Genomic DNA, 19052 nt, shown 5'->3' on the forward strand with positions numbered 1-19052 from the left:
GGTTGCTGTTGGGACAGGTATTTAGAGTTAAGGTGGTTGTTGTATCCCACTTGGTGCAGGGATAAAAGAGAATAAAGCTGGATAGCATGCTCATTGAAATGGCCCTGTTAGTGTAGGAAGCACACAAGGGGAAATATGTGGCATTATCCTTCTCTTTATTTTTGTTGCTGTATAGCACAATAGCTGGTGATTAATCCTGGTCCTACTTGGGCTAGATAAATCCTTTAATTTTAATACAAGTATGCCGTTATGGATTGCGTGGGATTAGTGTAGGCTATTGCAATTTCTTTTACTTTAGCTTGGGGGCAAAATGCACATCAGGAGTCGTGCAGCAAATCCTAGAAGGCACAAGTCCTCTTGAATGCGGTATTTGTAAGCGACTCTGCTTGATTTGTGGGCTCTCAAAAGGCATTGACTGAGGGTTCTTGGATACCCAAACACTTACTGCGAATGTTTTTACTTTCTAAGTCATCTGTGACTGCAGGTGCTCAAGTGTGGAGGGAAGCAGCACATCTGGTGGTGCTGATAAAACCAGCTAAAGCAAACATGTTCACAGGAGATCCTCTGCTTGACTCGCCGTCAGCCAGATGTGTGCCCAAGGAAACCCCGGTACCCGGCCACAGCCTGTTAATGGAGTAGATTTGTGCAGAGCCATTAGCGCTGCACATGCCCTAAGCCCTGGAAGATAAGGTTGGGTTTGCTTTCTACTTCAGGGCTTACACAAAGACGTCAGCAAAGGCAAGATTCATTGGGTTACTTGGAGCCGTTGCAATAATGTCGAGCTGCAGTGTGGCATTCCAGTGGCTTTTACAGCCAAAGAGACCTGGGATAAACCTGGCTTTGTCACACAAGGAACAGAGCTCTATTGGAAAGCAAAAAATAAAGAGAAACTTGCCGTGCAAAAGGATTTCAGCCCATAAATCTTCCAAGCATCGTAAAGATGCCTCAAAGCTCGTGCCACACTCAATCGTTCTTGTCAACCAGAGCACCTCAAATTCGCACCCATTAAGCCTTAAGTAGTTTTACACGTTGTGAGGACTGATAGCGGATTACGTGCGAATGACATGTTACAGTTCCAAGCCTCAGAAAGCAAAATATACCCGGTTAAAGCAGATTATTTAAAGTAATTAGTCTTAATTATCAGATACGGGCAATGAGCAGCTAAAAGAGGATCTGGTTTTGAACTGACTATGCAGTAACATGCACCATGGAGCAGATGCTCAGCTGGAGATTGGGTCAATCACCGTAAACCACACACCACTTCCCAGAAGCCTTTAGAACGTGCAAAGCTTCTGGTATACAGAAGCTCCTGCTCCAAGTGCTGCAGGAGTTCTGGGTTCCATTGGGTTGAGCATGGCAAGCTTCTGGCAAAACAAGCCAGATGTGGGTGTCTCAATGACCTCTGTCTTTCTCAGTCAGCATTTTAAGGTCAGCACTCAGGTTATGGGGCTGGTTGCTCTAAAACTCATGTCCGATCTCAGCGATTCTCAGCCTTTTCGTTGTACAGAGACCTCAGCCTTTGAGCTGGATTAGGATCTGCGCTATGAACCTGATTCTAAATTTGGATTTGAATCCATTAGTACTTGGATTCAAAAGGATTTTCAGGTTCTTGCCTTTTATAACACTCGTACTCTGGTTCTTTCCTTTTTGTGCCCTGAAGTTTCTTATTTCCTTCAGTAGTTAAATGAATTAAAGTTGCATAAGCCGTGCTCTTCATTGAGCTGTGCAGCATACCTACCTAACATCTTGATGCACTGGACGTTATATGAGCAATTAGAAAGATGCAAATAGATGGGTGGAGGATGTGTCAGTTCAATGCAGGGTGTTCGGAAGTGATGAAGAGATTCCCTGGACAGGATGCTTAAAGGATTTGGGGAATTTATCTTCATTAGTTAGTCGTTTTGCTCTGGGTTCTTCCTGGTTTAAAGGCTACTGCTACCGTAAGCTCATCTGCTGCCCCATGGCTGTTTCCTGATAGCAGAACAGGCTGCCTTTGTTTGAAGCTGAGAATTTTGTCACCCTATCTTGAAAGCCTCCCGAGGACTTTAATCAGAGCCTTTTGATCACACTTGCAGAACAGAAAATTCCCCCACGTTTGGCCTGTAACAAATCGCCATTGATTTAAGAGAAGAGTGGTGTGGTTTGTGTAGGCTTCTCCTATGGGACTGCACTTTTTAACCCATGAAATCCTGGGAAGATGGCTTCATTAATTGATGGGATGCTTTGCCTTTTGGCGCAGTAGGGCTTCTTTTCAGAAGTGAAGGAGATCTGGCAGAGAGAAAGCTGCCTTTACTGTGTAGATTTGGCCTGAATAGGTCCTTTTTGTTAACTGGAGTAAAAACTACTTGGAGAATAAATACTAAGTTCTTCTTTCCAATGGCTGTGCCCAGACTATGCAGGTAGCAAGGAGAAACTGTGTCCCTCACCCTTGGGTCCTGACCCGGGAGACGTTAGAGGCAGATTTTAGGGGAAAAGAGTTAAAAGGGGTTAAGTTAATAAAAGAAATTAACCTTTCACTGAGGCTTTGATTGTTTCAGCTTACAGCATTGGCCCAGTTTTAGAGTTTGAGCAAAGCTGCCCCTGAGCTGTGCCTTCCCTGCAGGGGCAGTGGGACACCCATAGAGGGGACTTTGCCCTGCAGCCCTGGCACGCTCCCATGGCTGCTCTCCAGGGGGGAAAGTGTAACGCTGTGTGTGTTTGAAGAGTAAACTCCTCTTGGTGCAAGTAATCTTGCTTACTAAATGAGATTGCGCAGCTTCCAACGCCAACTGGCTTAGCGCAACAGCTGCCTTAATGTGCTTTATTTTATTGGCCTGATGTCAGATGCTAGCACTCAGTAAATCCTAACGAGGCTCCAGTGGCCAGATAAGATAGCTGCTGCTGGCTTTGGGCTCTTTCCAGTCTGTTCCATAGCATCAGAGTAGCCACTTGGCTGTGGAGAGGGCTGCTTGAGGCTGGTCCCTTGGGGGAGAGCAGAGGCTGGGTGGTAATCTTGGGAAAGGTGGTGGGGGAAATAACTGGAAAAACTTATTTAAAAGCAATTGGTTTGTGATGGTGTGGGTATAGCTCACTGGTCACGTTCTCCTTTTACTGAGTCATCAGCTTGTGCGATATTGATGCTACTGCCTATGAGTCCCATTTCCCATCTTTATCCTCAGTGTGGAGGTGATGCTGTATAGGAAATCATATCTTTCTCCTGGGTTTGGAGACCCTGGGTTTGCAGAGGCTGTCTGCATGGATCCATGTGGAGCAAAGCACGTAGGAACCTTGCATGAGGACTCAGACACGGCCCTGGCCCATAACCAGGCTAGTAGGGCTTTCTGTGGCATGTTTGGTGTCACAGCACAGCTGTGAGTTAGGAGAACTTGAAGTATTTTAACCATGATTCACTGCAATACAAACTCTGGACCAGACAGACTTACGATACTAATTCCCAAGCTGCTGTGGCAGTGATGCTGTATCTCAAACTAATGAGTTCTTGGAGTGCAGTTCCATTGCGAGCCCTCAATCATCTCCATGGCTTGCACAAATTGCTAATATTAAGATACTGCCAAACTAATTTGAAATAAACCAGAATCTAAAAATAGGAAACAGCTAAGAGCCCCATTTATGAACAGCTTATTCTCCAAGGAAGCTACAATCTGGTTAGGATCAGCACAAGGAGAACAATCCATTGGACATCTAGACAGCATTGAATAGACAAGAACAAAATGCAGCTGTCCTGGGTCAAACTGGAGGGCTGTTAGTCCAAAAGGCCACTGCAGCTGGGGATGCAGGGCAGACGCCCAGGGAAGCGGATAACAAAAGGCAAGCACATAGGGATGCTTCCGTGGAGGTGCTGGTTGAGCTTCTGGTTGACTTTCTGGTGGGTCTGACAGCTTCTGTGGGTGTAGAAGGAGCTTAAGGCACTGTGAATGCTGTGTCTTCTTATACGGGTTCAGAAAACCCAACAGGGCGAAATGAGCCTATCCTGGGTCGCAATGTCTTGTGTCAGAGCCTTACAGCCCGTGTGTGCTGTGTGCAGAAATACCTCCCGTTGTTTGCTCTGAGTCACAGGGAGCCTGTGAGCAGGGAGGGAGTTGGCTTGGCAGGGGTTTAGTGCAAAACAGCCCAGCTGAAGCTATTGAAGAGCAAATGGCAAACACTGATTGACTCTGACAAGGCAACAAAAGGCTTAATTCAGGCTGCCAGCTCTACTTAGCTGTAAAGAGTGGTTTGGAGCTCCTCAAACACCTCTGGGTTTGTGTTTCAGTCGTGTTGGTGGCTGTAGTCACACAGGAGCGGGGCAGCAGGTCGGAGTTATGCTGGGTGCTGCCTGCCTCTTGCTGGCTGTTTGACCAGCCTTGGTCCTGTGAGCAGCCCCAATGTGATCCACACAGGGCCTTGGTGGCAAGACCAGATCCTGGATAGACTCCCTGTAGGGAAAACAAATAGGGATGGAAACAGGGACATGTGCGTCCTTCCTTTCTAGGAGACTGCTTGTTTCATGGTGGTTGCGGGGGGATTCATGGCCACCACTTGGTCTCGATCTGTAAAAACCCATCCCTGGTTTATTAGTGTCTGTTTGCCACCATGCACTGCTGTAAGCTGCATCCAAGGGGAGGTAAAGGGCAGAACAGTGATGCTCTTGCCTGGATCTTCTGAGCAGGGTGTGATGGAGCAGAGACCTGAGGCTGGGGATTTTACCTGTGTCAATCCAGAGTAAATGGATTCAAAGCACCACCACACTCTAAATGCAGTGATAAACGAATAACCAAAAGTCAGGCTCTACTTTCTCACTTGATAAACCATGCGGTTGCCTAGCGCAGGGTTAGCAGATGCTCTGAATGACTGGAGAGGAAATTAGAGGGAAAGCACGTCACTATGAAGAGTTTAAACAGACACATTTACCTGTCCTGCCTGTGCTTCACTTCACTTTATGTTATTGCAGAAATTCAAACCACATTTGGGCTGATGTAAATGAAACGGTAATTTCTCGAGGAACTCTTTTATGGGCTGCAGGATTGCTCTTACGGGTGACCACAAACTGTACCTGGAGCTGTCATTAGTTCCTCAGGAAAGAAGTTAGGAGTTTTATGAGGTTCTGGCATGGCTACAAAACCAGAAGGAAGGGGTTGTGGAGCCTTAATGAGCTGTGTGATACTCCACGCAGGGCTAGAAAGAGACAAGCCGTTTGAATGGTGGTCAGGAAAAACTGATGTCAAATGTAACCTCTCCATGGGAAGCAATTAGGGCACTGCGCGTGTCTTCTAATTACACAGTTAGCCAAAGAGGAGGGGTCCGTGGGAGCTTTAGGGATTGCATCTCGCAGTGTGATTTCAGGCCTGCAAGCCAAAGGAGTGGAAAGCATCCCTCTGGAAAGAGGGTGCTGAGTTATGTCAAGCAAGAGACAAATCTAAAGAGGACCGGGTTGACAGAAAGCTCTTCCGTAAGAGAGCACTGTTGTAGGGGATTGGCCCCCAGAGAACTGGGGCTAACTTGCAATGCCTGGCTCTGACATCCAACCTCTGGTAGATGTCATTGGTATGGGCAAAGCACATGTCTTCTCCATAAATAACTATTCCTTTATCTGCTGCTTATTCCAAGCATTCTTTTAAGTGCCACTTTTGTTTCTCCCTGCCTAGATCAACCCTGGCAGCAAAGCAGCCATGGCAAACCTGTGCCCAGGAGACATCATTCTGGCAATTAATGGGGAGAGCACGGAGAACATGACGCATCTAGAAGCACAGAACAAGATCAAAGCATGCATGGACCAGCTGCTGCTCTCTGTGAACAGGTAGGTCCTCTTCCGCTTGAGCTGCTCTTGTGCCAGCTTCGCTGGGCTCTTCATAGAAGGCCCTGGAGCAGATGTGCCCTTAGGCTCAGTTCTGGTGCATCCTCATGGTCTGTGTCAGTGTTCTGCAGTTTAAAAGACAGTAAAACAGCATTATTTGTAAAAAGCCACTGATAGAAGAAATGGGTTTGGTTCATTTATACGTGTGGGCTATGATTTGTGCGTTAAAGGCTTGTCCAGGCTGTGAGCTGGGTCAGGTCCTTCAACCCAGTGGAGGTTTTTTGGACTTAAGTGCCACACTGGGATCAAAATCTCCTTTGGGCAGAGCCTCACACTTCCTCAATACCCACCTATTATTTTCCTAAGCATCTATTCAGTAAATACACATCTGAAGGTCCTGCAAATCCACTTTTTGAGAGTATTTCAAAGCACAATGAAAGCTTGGGGTTGTTTTTTGGTGTTGATCCTATAGCTGGAAGTTCCCAATACAAATCACAAATGATCCAGGCAGAACGAGTGCTCCTTATAAGGCTCCCACATGGCTAATGTTATCTGTGATAGGTTTAAATAAGTGTATACAAGTCTCCACTTGAGATTAAAAAGGCATTTCCTGCCATAAAGAGCTATCATTTACTGTTTATGCTTTCCTTGGAAAACACGTAGTTTGTGACTGGAAGCCTGGGCAGCGGGGAAGGCACTGCCGTAAATGGAGCAAAGCCTCTCTGGTTCCTCACGGTTCATCAGACAGCGGTGTCCGAGCGAAGGGGAATCCCATGAGCTCAGCCCATGCCATAGGGATGATGTGGCTTCAGCACTGGGAAATAAGCTAAAATAGAAACCCACGGAAACCCTTCACGCCGGTGGGATTTCACACAGCCAAGGATGATGGTTGCTTTGCTTGGCATTGGGAGCAGCTCGGGGAGATTGGGTGGTCTTGTACTCCAAACAGGAGCTGCACCCGGGGCAGGATGAGGGCTCCCTTCCGGGCTGTCCAGGGGCTGGTGGAGCATTCCCTGGAAGAGGTGGAAATCCTCATGTTGTGATGGGAGCTGTCGCGGTGAGTTAGCTTTGCTGAAAACAGCTTTCACCTGCAGCATGTCAGGTTTTATTGTCATGTATGAGGGCTCCTGCAGCGTGAGCCCACGAGCTGAATTCCCACTTTTTCACCTCATTTTAGCCACTGGTGTCAGTTGGTGTCTGCTTTTCCTCTGAGATCAGACCTCGAGTACTCCTCCAGGGTACTGCTGGTGCCCACCCAGTCCTGTGGTTGGGAAGTGGTGCTTGAATCTTGCAGCCCACTGGTGCCCTCTGGGCTCCTTCCATCGCGTGCCCTTTCCCCATGAACTCTTGACACTGTCTAACGGAGTTAGAGAACAAGATGGGGTTTGTTTTCCAGCTGTGGTCAGTAAATGCCCTTTGACTAGGAAGGAAAATCAGAGTGGGGGAAGATGAGAAGGGAGAGTCGGTGTGGGGTCTGACAGGATGTCCAATGTGACCCATCTGGGTTTTGGATTGGGGATGCAGAGAGTGTTCAATGTGATGGGAGGAGATACTGATTATCCTGCTTATGTGTTTTCTTCATTAAGGCGTTTGGGTACACTGATGGGGAAACAAGAGTGAGGAGCACTGACCATTTGTGGGCAGAATCATAGAATAGTTCGGGTTGGAAAGGACCTCAAGATAACCCAGTTCCAACCCCCCTGCCATGGGCAGGGACACCTCACATTAAACCATCCCACCCAAGGCTTCATCCGACCTGGCCTTGAACACTGCCAGGGATGGAGCACTCACAACCTCCCTGGGCAACCCATTCCAGTGCCTCACCACCCTCACAGGAAAGAATTTCCTCCTTAGATCCAATCTAAACTTCCCCTGTTTCAGTTTGAACCCGTTACCCCTTGTCCTGTCACTGCAGTCCCTGATGAAGAGTCCCTCCCCAGCATCCCTATAGGCCCCCTTCAGGTACTGGAAGCTGCTCTGAGGTCTCCACGCAGCTTCTCTTCTCCAGGCTGAACAGCCCCAACTTCCTCAGCCTGTCTTCATACGGGAGATGCTTCAGTCCCCTGATCATCCTTATGGCCCTTCTCTGGACTTGTTCCAACAGTTCCAAGCCGTGAGAGTGCAGAACTGTTCCATGCAGCACAAGCAAAGCCTCTTCTCTATACTTGGGAGGGAGCAATTGAAGTGGGATTTGTGTTGTGATGCAAGCTTTGGCCACAGCCAGGCATAACCACAAATGGCAGGACTGCAAATAGATCAGTGCGTCTCACTGACCAGATGAACGTGCAGCCAGGTAAGAGAAAACAACGTAACCCAATGTGAGGCTCCTAATGCTGGGCTCAGGGAAGCAGGAATGCTGGGCTCAGGGGAGCTCTGCATCTGATCTTCCACATCACTCTGGGGAGGCTGTGTCTGGAGGGCATCAGCAGCAACCCAGACACTGTGGTGAGAAGCTGGCAGAGCCTGGGTGTTTCTCCAGACAGGGCCACCTCAGATGGAAAAGCTGCTTTGTTTTTTAACAGTAACACAGGCTTGATGAATCCCATCTGGACTCTCCGTAGTGATGTGTGTTCGTGTGAACAAGTACTCGCACATTAAAATCAATGCTGTTTCTTGCAGTCAAGCCTTTTTTATCCTGGAAGCCAGTCAGTGCTCAGGCAAGTGCACACAGCAAGCCGAAGGTACAGAGATAACCCCCTCGGCAGCGCAGCTCATCCTCTTCCTGCTTACATATTACTGTGTGTTTTATCTCCTGCAAAGCAAGTCATCCCAGGCCCTTTGAACATTAACGCCTCTCGCGGTTATGCTGCAGCCCTGGTTGTTAGGGAGGACTTGTTCCCTCAAATCAGGTTATGCCTCAGACAAAAGCAGCCATAAGCTTGGATCAGAGCCGTGCTTTGCTTGAGGACAGTGTTGAGTGCCTGAAGGACCTCGGGTGCTGGACAGGAGACCTTGTGGCATCAGCGATGCTGTTCCTGCTGACGCACGCTGCCGGAAAGTCCTTGGCAGCACTGCCCAGACCTGCCCGTCTGTGCTGGAGGGGGAAGGCGAGCCCGAGAGCTCCTCTGGAGCTGTTGTCGTCTGCCAGCTGGGAGCATGCGGTGCTGCATCCTTCCTGAGGAGCTGGCCACAAGCCCCCACTGGGAAGGGGATGTTGCAGCTCCTCAAGTGTGCTGGGGGATGTGGCTCTCTTGTTCCCTGCAGCACAGGGTCCCTGCTCTCGAGCTGTGATGAGGGTGGTAAAACACTGGCACAGATTGCCCAGAGAAATGGGGGATGCCCCATCCCTGGAGACATTCAGGACCAGGCCGGATGTGGTTCTGAGCAGCCTGATCTGATTGAAGGTGTCCCTGCTCGTTGCAGGGGGTTGGAACTGGATGAGCTTTGAAGGTCCCTTCCAACCCAAACCATTCTGAGATTCCTCCTTAAAAATCTCTTCTCTGGCCTTTATCAAGGACTTTAAGTGCCCTTGGGGTGGTTTTCCCTTCTTTTTGACATCCCCATTCCCTAAAGCATTTCTTGGCTAGATCCCTGTCCCCCTTGAAGTTAATGGGTGCTCTGTCCCCGGCTTTGTTGGGTCTTACGTTGCCCCAGTATGTGTGGGGCAGTTTCTGAGCAGTGATGCTGTGGAAAGCAAACGGAGCAGAGCAGCTGCGGATGCTGTTTTCCTCTGGGCAACTATGGCAGAGCAAGGATGAGGGGCTGAGAAGGAAACAAGTGGTGTGCATAGGCTGGGAAAACCCAGATTCCATGTGGATGTGTTGCGCTTGCAGCGTGGATCAGATTTGTTCTCATGTGCTTGAGACTGAGTGACCAAACCCAGGTGCAGAACTGCAGTGAGATTTGCAGCCAGGAGCTGTGCCCTGCTGCAGGATGGATAACTGGATCCTGCTTCCCAGGGGATGAGCAGTGTGCAGAGAGCCCTCATGGACCAGTGCACTGCTATGGTTCTGCTGAGTCTGCCCGGAGGCTTTGTGTGAAGACTTCCTCTTTATTCCTGCTCTCTGTACAGTGATGGAGCTTCTCTGGAAGTTTCTATGGGAGAAAGCCCAGTAATGATCCTGCTGGACGTGGAGCCCCAGAAGTCCCTGGAAGCTCATGCAGTTGATGTTCTTCCGAGCCCGCCTCCCCCTGCTCGTGGAGGTGCTGTCGGGGTCTGTTTGCAGTGGATGGGAAGGATGACAGTGTGCGATGTTCTCGAGTTTCCAGTAAAAGCACAACTGAAAAAGTGAATCACAGCTTCCCCTCTGGAGCTCCTCGAGGAGCAATCGAGAGGAAAACCGGCAGCTTTCCAGGGCCTCGGTACACAGCGATGGTTTCAGCCGAGAGGAATGAAGGAGGAGAAATCCCACAGCTTTTCTTTCACATAGCCTGGATGAGCCGAGTCCACAGGGGTGAAAACCCTACATCAGGATGTAGGGATGGATCCAACACCTTATGGTTATCACAATGAGGTTCACAGTCCTGGGGAATGAGAAGCGTCATCTGTAGCTGCTTCTACACCAAGTTCAGCTCCTGGAAGGCTAATGGCCATACCAGTGATAAAAATCAGTGTGACCCTAGTGATGTGCTATTGTGGGAGGTGAATGGTGTTCAGGAGATGGGCAGGAGCCTGGAGTCAACCCCTCCCAGAAGGGACCATACAGACTGGTGTGGTACACAGTGATGTGGTGGCTCTGGAGGTTTGCATGGCTGTCACCTGCTCAGCCGGTCTGGCACCTTCCCAAGTGCTTAATGTTAGTTTAGAAAGGGATGGAGAAATGAGAAGTTCAGTAAGACCCAGGAAGTGCTGGGACTGAAAAGCAGCTCTGCAAACAGAGGGAACAAGACTTGCTGATCATAACCAGGTGGAAAAACATTTTGGTAGATATCTGTGAGCATGTGCAAGTAATCTTCTGAGGATGATGTTGAGTCCCTTAGAAAACAAGTATCTGAAGGGGGCCTATAGGGATGCTGGGGAGGGACTCTTCATTAGGGACTGTAGTGACAGGACAAGGGGTAACGGGTTAAAACTTAAACAGGGGAAGTTTAGATTGGATCTAAGGAGGAAATTCTTTCCTGTGAGGGTGCTGAGGCACTGGAATGGGTTGCCCAGGGAGGCTGTGAGTGCTCCATCCCTGCCCATGTTCAAGGCCAGGCTGGACAGCCTTGGGTGCCATGGTTTAGTGTGAGGTGTCCCTGCCCATGGCAGGGGGTTGGAACTGGGTGATCTTAAGGTCCTTTCCAACCCTAACTATTCTATTCTATCCTAAGTGCTGGGTTATGAGGTGTCTGCACCTTTATTTAGCTATGTCTTGTTCATGGGTCTGTTTCCCACAAGGCCCCATGTTGAAGGCCTGCTGCTAGCCTAGGTCAAGTTATTTTGCTTAGGGTTGTCCTAGCAGTGTTAAAATAGAGCAGTGCTCTTAGTGCAGGGTGATGATTTCCACATAGCTGCCTTTAATCCCCTACAACACATCTGAAAACCCTTTTCCCGTCCTTGAGCCGTAAATTAAAAGACTCGGAACATTTGAGGGCAACATCTGATCTCTCACCCCTTACATTGGGAAAAAGCGGTTAGGTTTTTGCTGTTGCCCAAACACAATGTTGTGGCTGTTGGTAGCATGACCCTGCTGCCAGGGTGGCCACCAGCAGCCTGTTGGGCAGAAGCTGCCCATGGCATCGTGCTCTGTCAGAGCCATCTCCTAATCCTTTTGGATTACCTGGCATTCTGCTGTTCCTGGGAAAAAGGAGTCTCCTTGTGTAAGCATAAATGCTCATCATGCTTATGACTCGCGCTTCTGTTTGGTGTTTCTCCCATTCTCTTTTGCCTTTAAAAGTGCTAAATAGAATCTAAATTGTGCTGTATCAGCTGAATATCAGGGCGGTTCGAGTGGAAGCTGTGGCTGGGGTGAGCCTGGCTTTGTTCAGGCCATCCCTGTGAGCTGTATGAGGCTGTCTCGTTTATGCCAAGAACTTTTGGTCACTCCGAAGAACTGATGGTGAAGCCTTGAGTTGTTAAAGGCACTAACTACGAATGGGTTTCAACATGCAAACCTGGGCCTGACCATGCCTTTAAGTGTGAAGACACCTGCAATGACTTTTGGAATACCCAAGTTTAGGTGCTTTCTGGTACCTAAACCAGTGTGGTCTTTGCTGTTCAGGGGTATGGAGAACTGTGAAACCCCAACTAGGAGGTGTCGGCAGTCCCAGTGACTGAACGCTGTAGCTTCATGCAAAGCATTTTACTGCTATTGCTATTATCTTCTGCAATCAGAATCGCTTTCTTAATCTTGATTCTTATTTACCGGCAAACTGAAGTCTTCAGGGATCCTTCAAGCTGTGTTTAGCACATGGGCACCAGAACGGAGCGAAGGGGAATGCCATAACTGCCCTATGTCAGCAGCAGCGCGAGTGTGCATCAGGCTGACTTGATGCAGGGGAAGAAGCACGGAAATAATAATGATGGTCTCTGCCAATGTAATTAGGCCTTTTCATTGTTCTGGGCCCCCAGATGAAATTCATAATGTGGAAGTAATATACACAGCCCTGCATCGTGGCAAAAAGCGAGTTGGGATTGCTAGGAACGCTGCCCTTCCTGGGAAGGACAATTTCCTTTGTCCCACCAAAAACAGTTGGAAAGACCCACCTAAAACCAAATAATTACAGTAAAGGTAATGTCTCAGAACAGGACATGTAGCTATGAGAAGAGTATTTTATGCCCTGTTGAGAAAGCTGTGATGGTAGTGCTGGGCAGTGGTTTGGAACACTCAAAAAAAGCTTAAATCCTCAGGGAATGGATCTAAAGTGTGCTAAAGCCAGTGGGAGTCTTTGCTTTTGATAGGTTTCAGATCAGACCCTGGATTCGGAGAGGTGGGTTTGTATATGCTGACTGGTTTAAATGTAAAATACCCAAAGTAAAAATCACCTCAAGAATTCCTGGGTTAAACCCATGCTCCATGTGCCTGATCACTTTTTCCCTGCATCCAGGGGCATGGCTGGAATGTGATCTCCCTTTGGAGAGTGGGAGCATCCTGCTCTGGCTTGGCAGGACCCAAGATGCATTTGTGAATGGAAACTGTATTTTTAGGGCTTTTTTGATCTGGCACCTGTTGAAAGGGTCAGGATGATTCAGACAGGGCTGTGTAAGCCTTCTCCCTGAAAGGCATTGGTATAATTACTGCTGTAGTTCAGTATATAGGCTTGCCAGGGATTGCGTATGTATACATATATGTGTATATAGAATACATATAATCAAAACCTATTTCAGGATTCAGGGCCAGAATAAAGGAGCAGAGCCAGGACCATGCAGAACAAAACCACCACAAGCCTGTCTGCTGTTTTCTTGAGCTAAGTTTGTATCTTCAACTTTGCACTAAGTTAAAGCTCGTAGCTCAAGAAGGGGTTTGAGCTTCATGGTTTCAACAGCATGGAGCTGGCATCTTCTCTGTTTACTGTTGTAACACTTCTGAGGATAACTTCAGGCAAACATGTACATATAGTCATTCCCTGGCAGGCCTATATGCTATTGTATACTTGGGGTTTGTGGTTTGCTTGGGGTTTTTGGTCTGGTTTCGGTTGGGTGCTTTTGTTTGTGTTTCCAGAAGCCTGGGTTTTGCTGTTTGAGGGGGTTTTGAGTTTGTGGGGGTTTTGGTTTGCTCTTCAAAGCGATTCAATTGGAGTTTCCTTAATTTCCCATTGCAGAGCCGAAGGAAAGACCTGGTCGCCTCCTGTTCTGGAAGATGGCAAGGCTCAAGCGTACAGGATCAACATAGAGCCGGAACCACAGGTACGGCAGCAGCAGCCCTGCGCTGGCTGGGAGAGGAGATCCATGTGCCTGGGGTCTGGAAAGCCCCTCAGCTCTTCCTGTAATCCTTGGAGTTTCTATGTGTGAGTTGAAAGGATGATGTTCACTAGACATCTGTCTCTGTACAGGTCTTCCTGTGCTTTCCTTGAGCTGGTGAAGCCCAGGCGCCTGTGGTGAACAAGATCCCTGAGTGAATCTGGCTTAAACCCAGCTCCATCACTGCCTTCCCCCCAAGCTAGGCTGTGTTGAGTCAGCTTACCGGTGTCACAAAGACCCAGGCAGTGCCATGAGGTGGGCAGGACCCAGCACAGACCCCCTGTTGAGAGCAGTGACCAACCTCATGGTCAGCATTGTGTTTGATGGAGCTGTTGGGAGCATTCCGAAGGGTGCTGCCCGATGCCTGCCCTGCCTGGAGCAGAGCACAGCACACCTGGGGTCTGCTTGTGCCTGCTTTGGCCGAGGTGCCTCCGTCTCTGCTGCTTCCAGCGTTCACTGCACCCTCCTGTTCCCATGATGCTGATTCACTTCATGTGGTGGTGTGGGGTTTTCTTACTTTTTTTCTGTCTCTTATTATAGAATCCCAGCCTGGTTTGGGTTGAAGGGACCTTAAAGCTCATCCAGTTCCAACCCCCTGCAGGGGCAGGGACAGCTTCCACTAGAGCAGCTTGCTCCAAGCCCCGTCCAGCCTGGCCTTGAGCACGGCCAGGGATGTGGAGCATCCATCTTTCTCTTCCTTCTCTCTGTTTTGCAGCTTGTCTTTTCCTTCTCTCTTCAGCTCTTTTCCCACCAGCATTCTGCTTGTTGCTTGCCGTGCCTTCCTGCCCCATGCTCTCCAGGGCAGCGCTGCCTTCAGCAGCAGCCTGATACTGGGAGGTGGATGGATCTGAGCAAATCTCCATCTTCTGTACCCACCTCTTGACTAGCACCTTGTTAACATGGTCAAAGATGGCTCCTGTTCTTTTCCGGCTCCTTAAAGGGAAGAGGAATGGTGTTTTGCTCCTTTCTGCCTCTGAGCTACCCGACCTTAGGGTTTTTGGATGTGTTGGTCCATGATACATGCTGAGAGGTATCTGTGGAATGGGGAGGAGACCAGGAGGAGTGTTCAGATATTGCTTGTATGGCTTCCTTCTCAAAGGTGGTTTGTCTTATGGGCTCTTTCATGAGAGGATTTCCTCCAGCATGTGCAGATGCTGCTGGATGAGCTCTGCTGCCTTTATCTAGATGTGGCTTTTGTAATGTCCAGACAGGGGTCCCAAGGTCCCCTCACAGCTCTCCCTTGGCTCAGTCCAGAAGGAATATGAGACCTGCAAGGGTGGAAAAGGGCAGGGTGATGCTGTAAGGAGTGGTGTTGGCTTCATTTTCCTTTGGTGAGGTGCGGGCAGAGAGCACCAGCAGCAGAATCTCCACCACCTAAGGAGGATGAGTGTGAGGTTCCCCAGACAAGGAGCAGACCTGCATAGTCCCACCTGGAACCTGTTAACTGTAGCAGCCATGTGGAATATGGAAGTATTTTGCATCCCTATAGTGGGCAGAGGGGGTTTCAGCCACCAGCCCTGCACAACAGCAGCACCAGCAAACCCACCCCAGCATCACACACCGGCAGCTCGTGGGTCTTTCCTGCCCTGAACAGCAGAGCAGGGGGATCTGTGTGCTTGGGCTTTGAGTCCTGGCCACGTTTGCTTCATTAATCAATTACAGCAATCTCTCCTGACAGATACTTTTTTCTTAATAGACTTTAATGTGCCTCAAACCCTGTGAATAATGTTAAATGAGGAACAAATGTGCAGCAGTCCCACTGCCAGATACAACATTGCTGAGGTTTAATGCAGACTGGATTTGAATCTGACTATTACTATATGTTACATATGGATCTCTTTAAAAATTAGACAGTTACAAAGACTATAATGAAGGGGGAGAGATGGATTTTCCTGAATCCAGACCTACACTGAAAGCGTGTAAATCTGGGGAGTGCTCAGAGGGTAAAGCAGATGTGTTTGTGGCAAAGCACTGAGGCATGTGAACAAGAATAAGCAGGCGCAGACAGCAGGTTCATAGGATCATGGAATTAGGGCATGGATTGGGATGGAAGGGACCTTAAAGCTCATCCAGCTCCAACCCCTGCCCCGGGCAGGGACCCCTTCCACTGGAGCAGCTTGCTCCAAGCCCCTGTGTCCAACCTGGCCTTGAGCACTGCCAGGGATGGGCAGCCACTGGCTTGGCATCCATAGGTCCCTGCTCTTTCTCTCTTTTCAGTGGCTGTATCCCCACATTGTCTTGCTTAATGGCTTCTTGCGTTTCCCAGAGAGGAGATCAAGGAGATTGCATACGCATATTAGAACGCTCTTGCTGTGATTGACTGCGCGAACTGAGACTGTGCCTTGAGCATGACGCTGACTGCTTGAGACACGTGCCAGCAGCTGTCCTAACCCCTGAATTATTGCTGATGCCCTCATGACTTGAACGATGCTAAGGGTGATCATCAGCACCCGAGGGTACAGACCCTCACAGCAGGGATCCCATCCCCTGGGAGCAGAGATGCTGGTCATGGTTGGAGTCCCCTCTGGAGCGATGCCATGCAACCCTGGGCTGTATTCATCCAGCCCCTGTCGCAAAGGCGTTTGTTAGGCCGTGAGGAAGAAAAGACTCATTATAAAGTAATGGCTTGGCTCAATATGTGTGACCTTTAAGCACGCTTCCTCGCTTCTGGGAACAAACAAACTGCTTTGAAACCCAGTTCTGCTAGAAATCTGCCCTCGGATCACAGAAGCAGGGCTGGGGCTGCTCCTTTTCAATAAGGGGCTGAGAATTTTGCTCCTTGAAAAGGGTTTTGAGAGCTTTACCCCGTGTGGCCTTTCCAGTAACGTGAAGCACATTTTCCTGCTTCCAGGCTTTACTCTATCAACTTTTCCATTGTGCTGGGCAAAGATGTCTTGGAAGCCTTTTGACTTGTGACTGCAGCAGTCCTTGCTGGAGGCCCTGGAAGATGTGAGCATGAGCAGGGTGCCTAAATCTGTGTGATTTCTAGGAAAGCATGTGCCCTATAATTAGGTACATGTTCATTTATTTAGGTGCAGTGTTTGTCTTGAAGGCAGCGAGGCTTGCAGTTACCTTTGTGCGAGAGAACTTGGAAGGTATGGACCAGCTGATGACCTCTCCTCTCTTTCTAAACGTGTCGTCATTTCTCAATTGAGCTTTGTGGAAAACCCCTGCTCGGAGACTAAGAGTGTAATCAATCTCCCTTCTGAAAACTTGGATTAATGCTGTGACTGCAGGGAATCACTGTGCTTGCAACAGAGGAGGCTGGGTTCTGAGAGAGCTGCTTGTTCACAATTAGAATGACACTGAACAGGGTGGTAGCAAGTCACCTTCATGAAATAATAGGGGTTTAAAAAGCAGGTTTTGGTTATCAGTTGGTTACACTGCACAAGTCCACCCTTAGCTGCAAGGACCTATAGAGGAAGGCACAACCTCAGTGACATTCAAACTTACATCCTGACTAATGAAGAGCCATCTGTCTGGCAGGACCTGTGGGGATGCTGCGGGGTGGCTCAGTGCTCTCCGGCCAGTAATGCTGTCACCTGGAGTCAGGGTTTCCATCACACTGGAATAACGTAACTGCCGATGCATTGGGATCTCTGGTCTCCAGGTACAAAATCACTGCTGATGCGTTGGGGTCTCTGGTCTCCAGGTATGAAATCGCTGCTGATGTGTTGGGATCTCTGGTCTCCAGGTACAAAATCACTGCTGATGTGTTGGGATCTCTGGTCTCCAGGTATGAAATCGCTGCTGATGCATTGGGATCTCTGGTCTCCAGGTATGAAATCACTACTGATGTGTTGGGATCTTTGGTCGCACTTTGCTGCCAGCTCTTTGCCCAGTGTTGGTGTCACTGTGGGCCCTGGCAGATGGAGAGAATGGGATCACCAATCCATCAGTTCCTGGAGATCTCACTGCCTTCAGCTGCCTGTAGTGTGAACCCACTGGTCAGAATACCACCATGTGGTGCTAATAAGGGGAGAGGATGTTTGCTCCCTGACTGTTCCTTTACTGCCAGAATTGGCAGCTTTCTGGCCCTGGACGTTGGGGCACAGCCCATCAGTGCTAACTGACGGTAGATCAAGTGTCTGGCTGGGAGGATAATTGCTGCAGGAATTAATTGGCAGCGTGTAGCCAGAGCTGGAATAGGATGAAAGTGCTCCCAGACCTGGACACTTGGCTAAAATAAGCTACATGGGGTTGAAGGCTGGGTTTCCTCCGGCTGCCCGGGAGGGAGAGGCACTTCCTGCAGGTCAGCCCAGTCACTGTGGGCATGGCATCCCAGTGCCACCCAGGCGGGATGCTGGAAGATCCAGTGGCATGGTGTTCTCAGGGGCAGGGATGGGGCTGATGGGTCAGTGCGTCCTCGTCCTCGCTCATGCTCTGCTTCACGAGAAGCAGCTTTCCAAGTCCAACCAAGAGCTGAGCTCTGAGCCCTGGAGAAGAGCTGGTCTCTTGTTATTGAGGATGAACGACTCCTCACTGATTGACTCCGAGTCTTGCTTGAAGTTCTGGATGGGCTGCTGTTGCGCAGGAAATTTCCATACATCTTTGCTTGGCTTGGCACAGGCCACGCTCATTCCTGGGAACCGGGGGTTAAATCCTCCTGGATGGAGAGGTGGGATTTCCTTTCTCAAGGTGACCGACCTTCCTTCCTCCTTGGTCCCAGGTGGGACGGGCCACGGCTGCTCCTTGGCAAAGCTCTCGCAGGACCCTTGGTCCCCAGCAGACGGGTATGGGACAGAGGGAGGGGAAACCGCCTGCCTCGTGCTTTGGGGAAAACAAAGAGGATGAGATAATGCCCTGGCATGCGACGGGCTCCCGGCACATGGGAACTCGCAGCTTGTTGTTTGAGGGCTGAGTTAATAGCAGAAACATGCTGAATCCTGACGGCGGCTGTAAGCGGAATCGGCCTTCAACTGCGGGTACTCGGGCAGCGTTTCACACCCCAACATCAGGGGTTTATCCAGCACTAGAACCTGCCGGTCTGATTTACTGGGTGAAGAGGTTGCACGCAAGCTGGTGTGCGCTTGTGTGCATTTCTTTCCTGTGATAGGTTATCGAGTCATTTGAAAGCAAAGGAGTGTCCTCAGTACCAGTGTACCATGTTGAACCGTTGTAGCTGTTACCTTTCATGTGAAATCCTCCAGGTATCTCTAAATGAATCAGCATCTCTAAGTGATTTTCAACAATCCCAATATATGAAAGAGGTAAAATGTAGTGTTAAGATAAAGGGGGGAAAAAATGGGGATGGGAACTTAAAAATGGTGCTTTCTTCTGTCCAGGTAACTTAAAATAGTTTGTTCTCATTGAAGGTGAACAGGAACTATACTGAAATAATAACAGTGTGGGTTGATTTAGAAAATACTGGTGGATAAAGAGCTAACGCAGATGCATACTATGTTATTTCACTTGATAACATCGGTTTCAGTGATGACTGTTAACACAGGTAAAGAA

General features: G+C 49.1%; 1 protein-coding gene across 1 annotated transcript in view; it reads left to right on the forward strand.

Moving 5' to 3' along the window:
- The window catches only part of PDLIM4 (PDZ and LIM domain 4), a 40282-nt gene that overhangs the window by 5379 nt on the left and 15851 nt on the right, over positions 1-19052 (forward strand). Inside the window, exons 2-3 of the mRNA XM_065690366.1 lie at positions 5625-5776; positions 13457-13541. Of these exons, the coding sequence (XP_065546438.1) occupies positions 5625-5776; positions 13457-13541 (237 nt within the window). The remainder of the gene's footprint in view (positions 1-5624; positions 5777-13456; positions 13542-19052) is intronic.

Source organism: Lathamus discolor, chromosome 10 (assembly GCF_037157495.1).
Source record: "Lathamus discolor isolate bLatDis1 chromosome 10, bLatDis1.hap1, whole genome shotgun sequence".
NCBI lineage: Eukaryota > Metazoa > Chordata > Aves > Psittaciformes > Psittacidae > Lathamus > Lathamus discolor.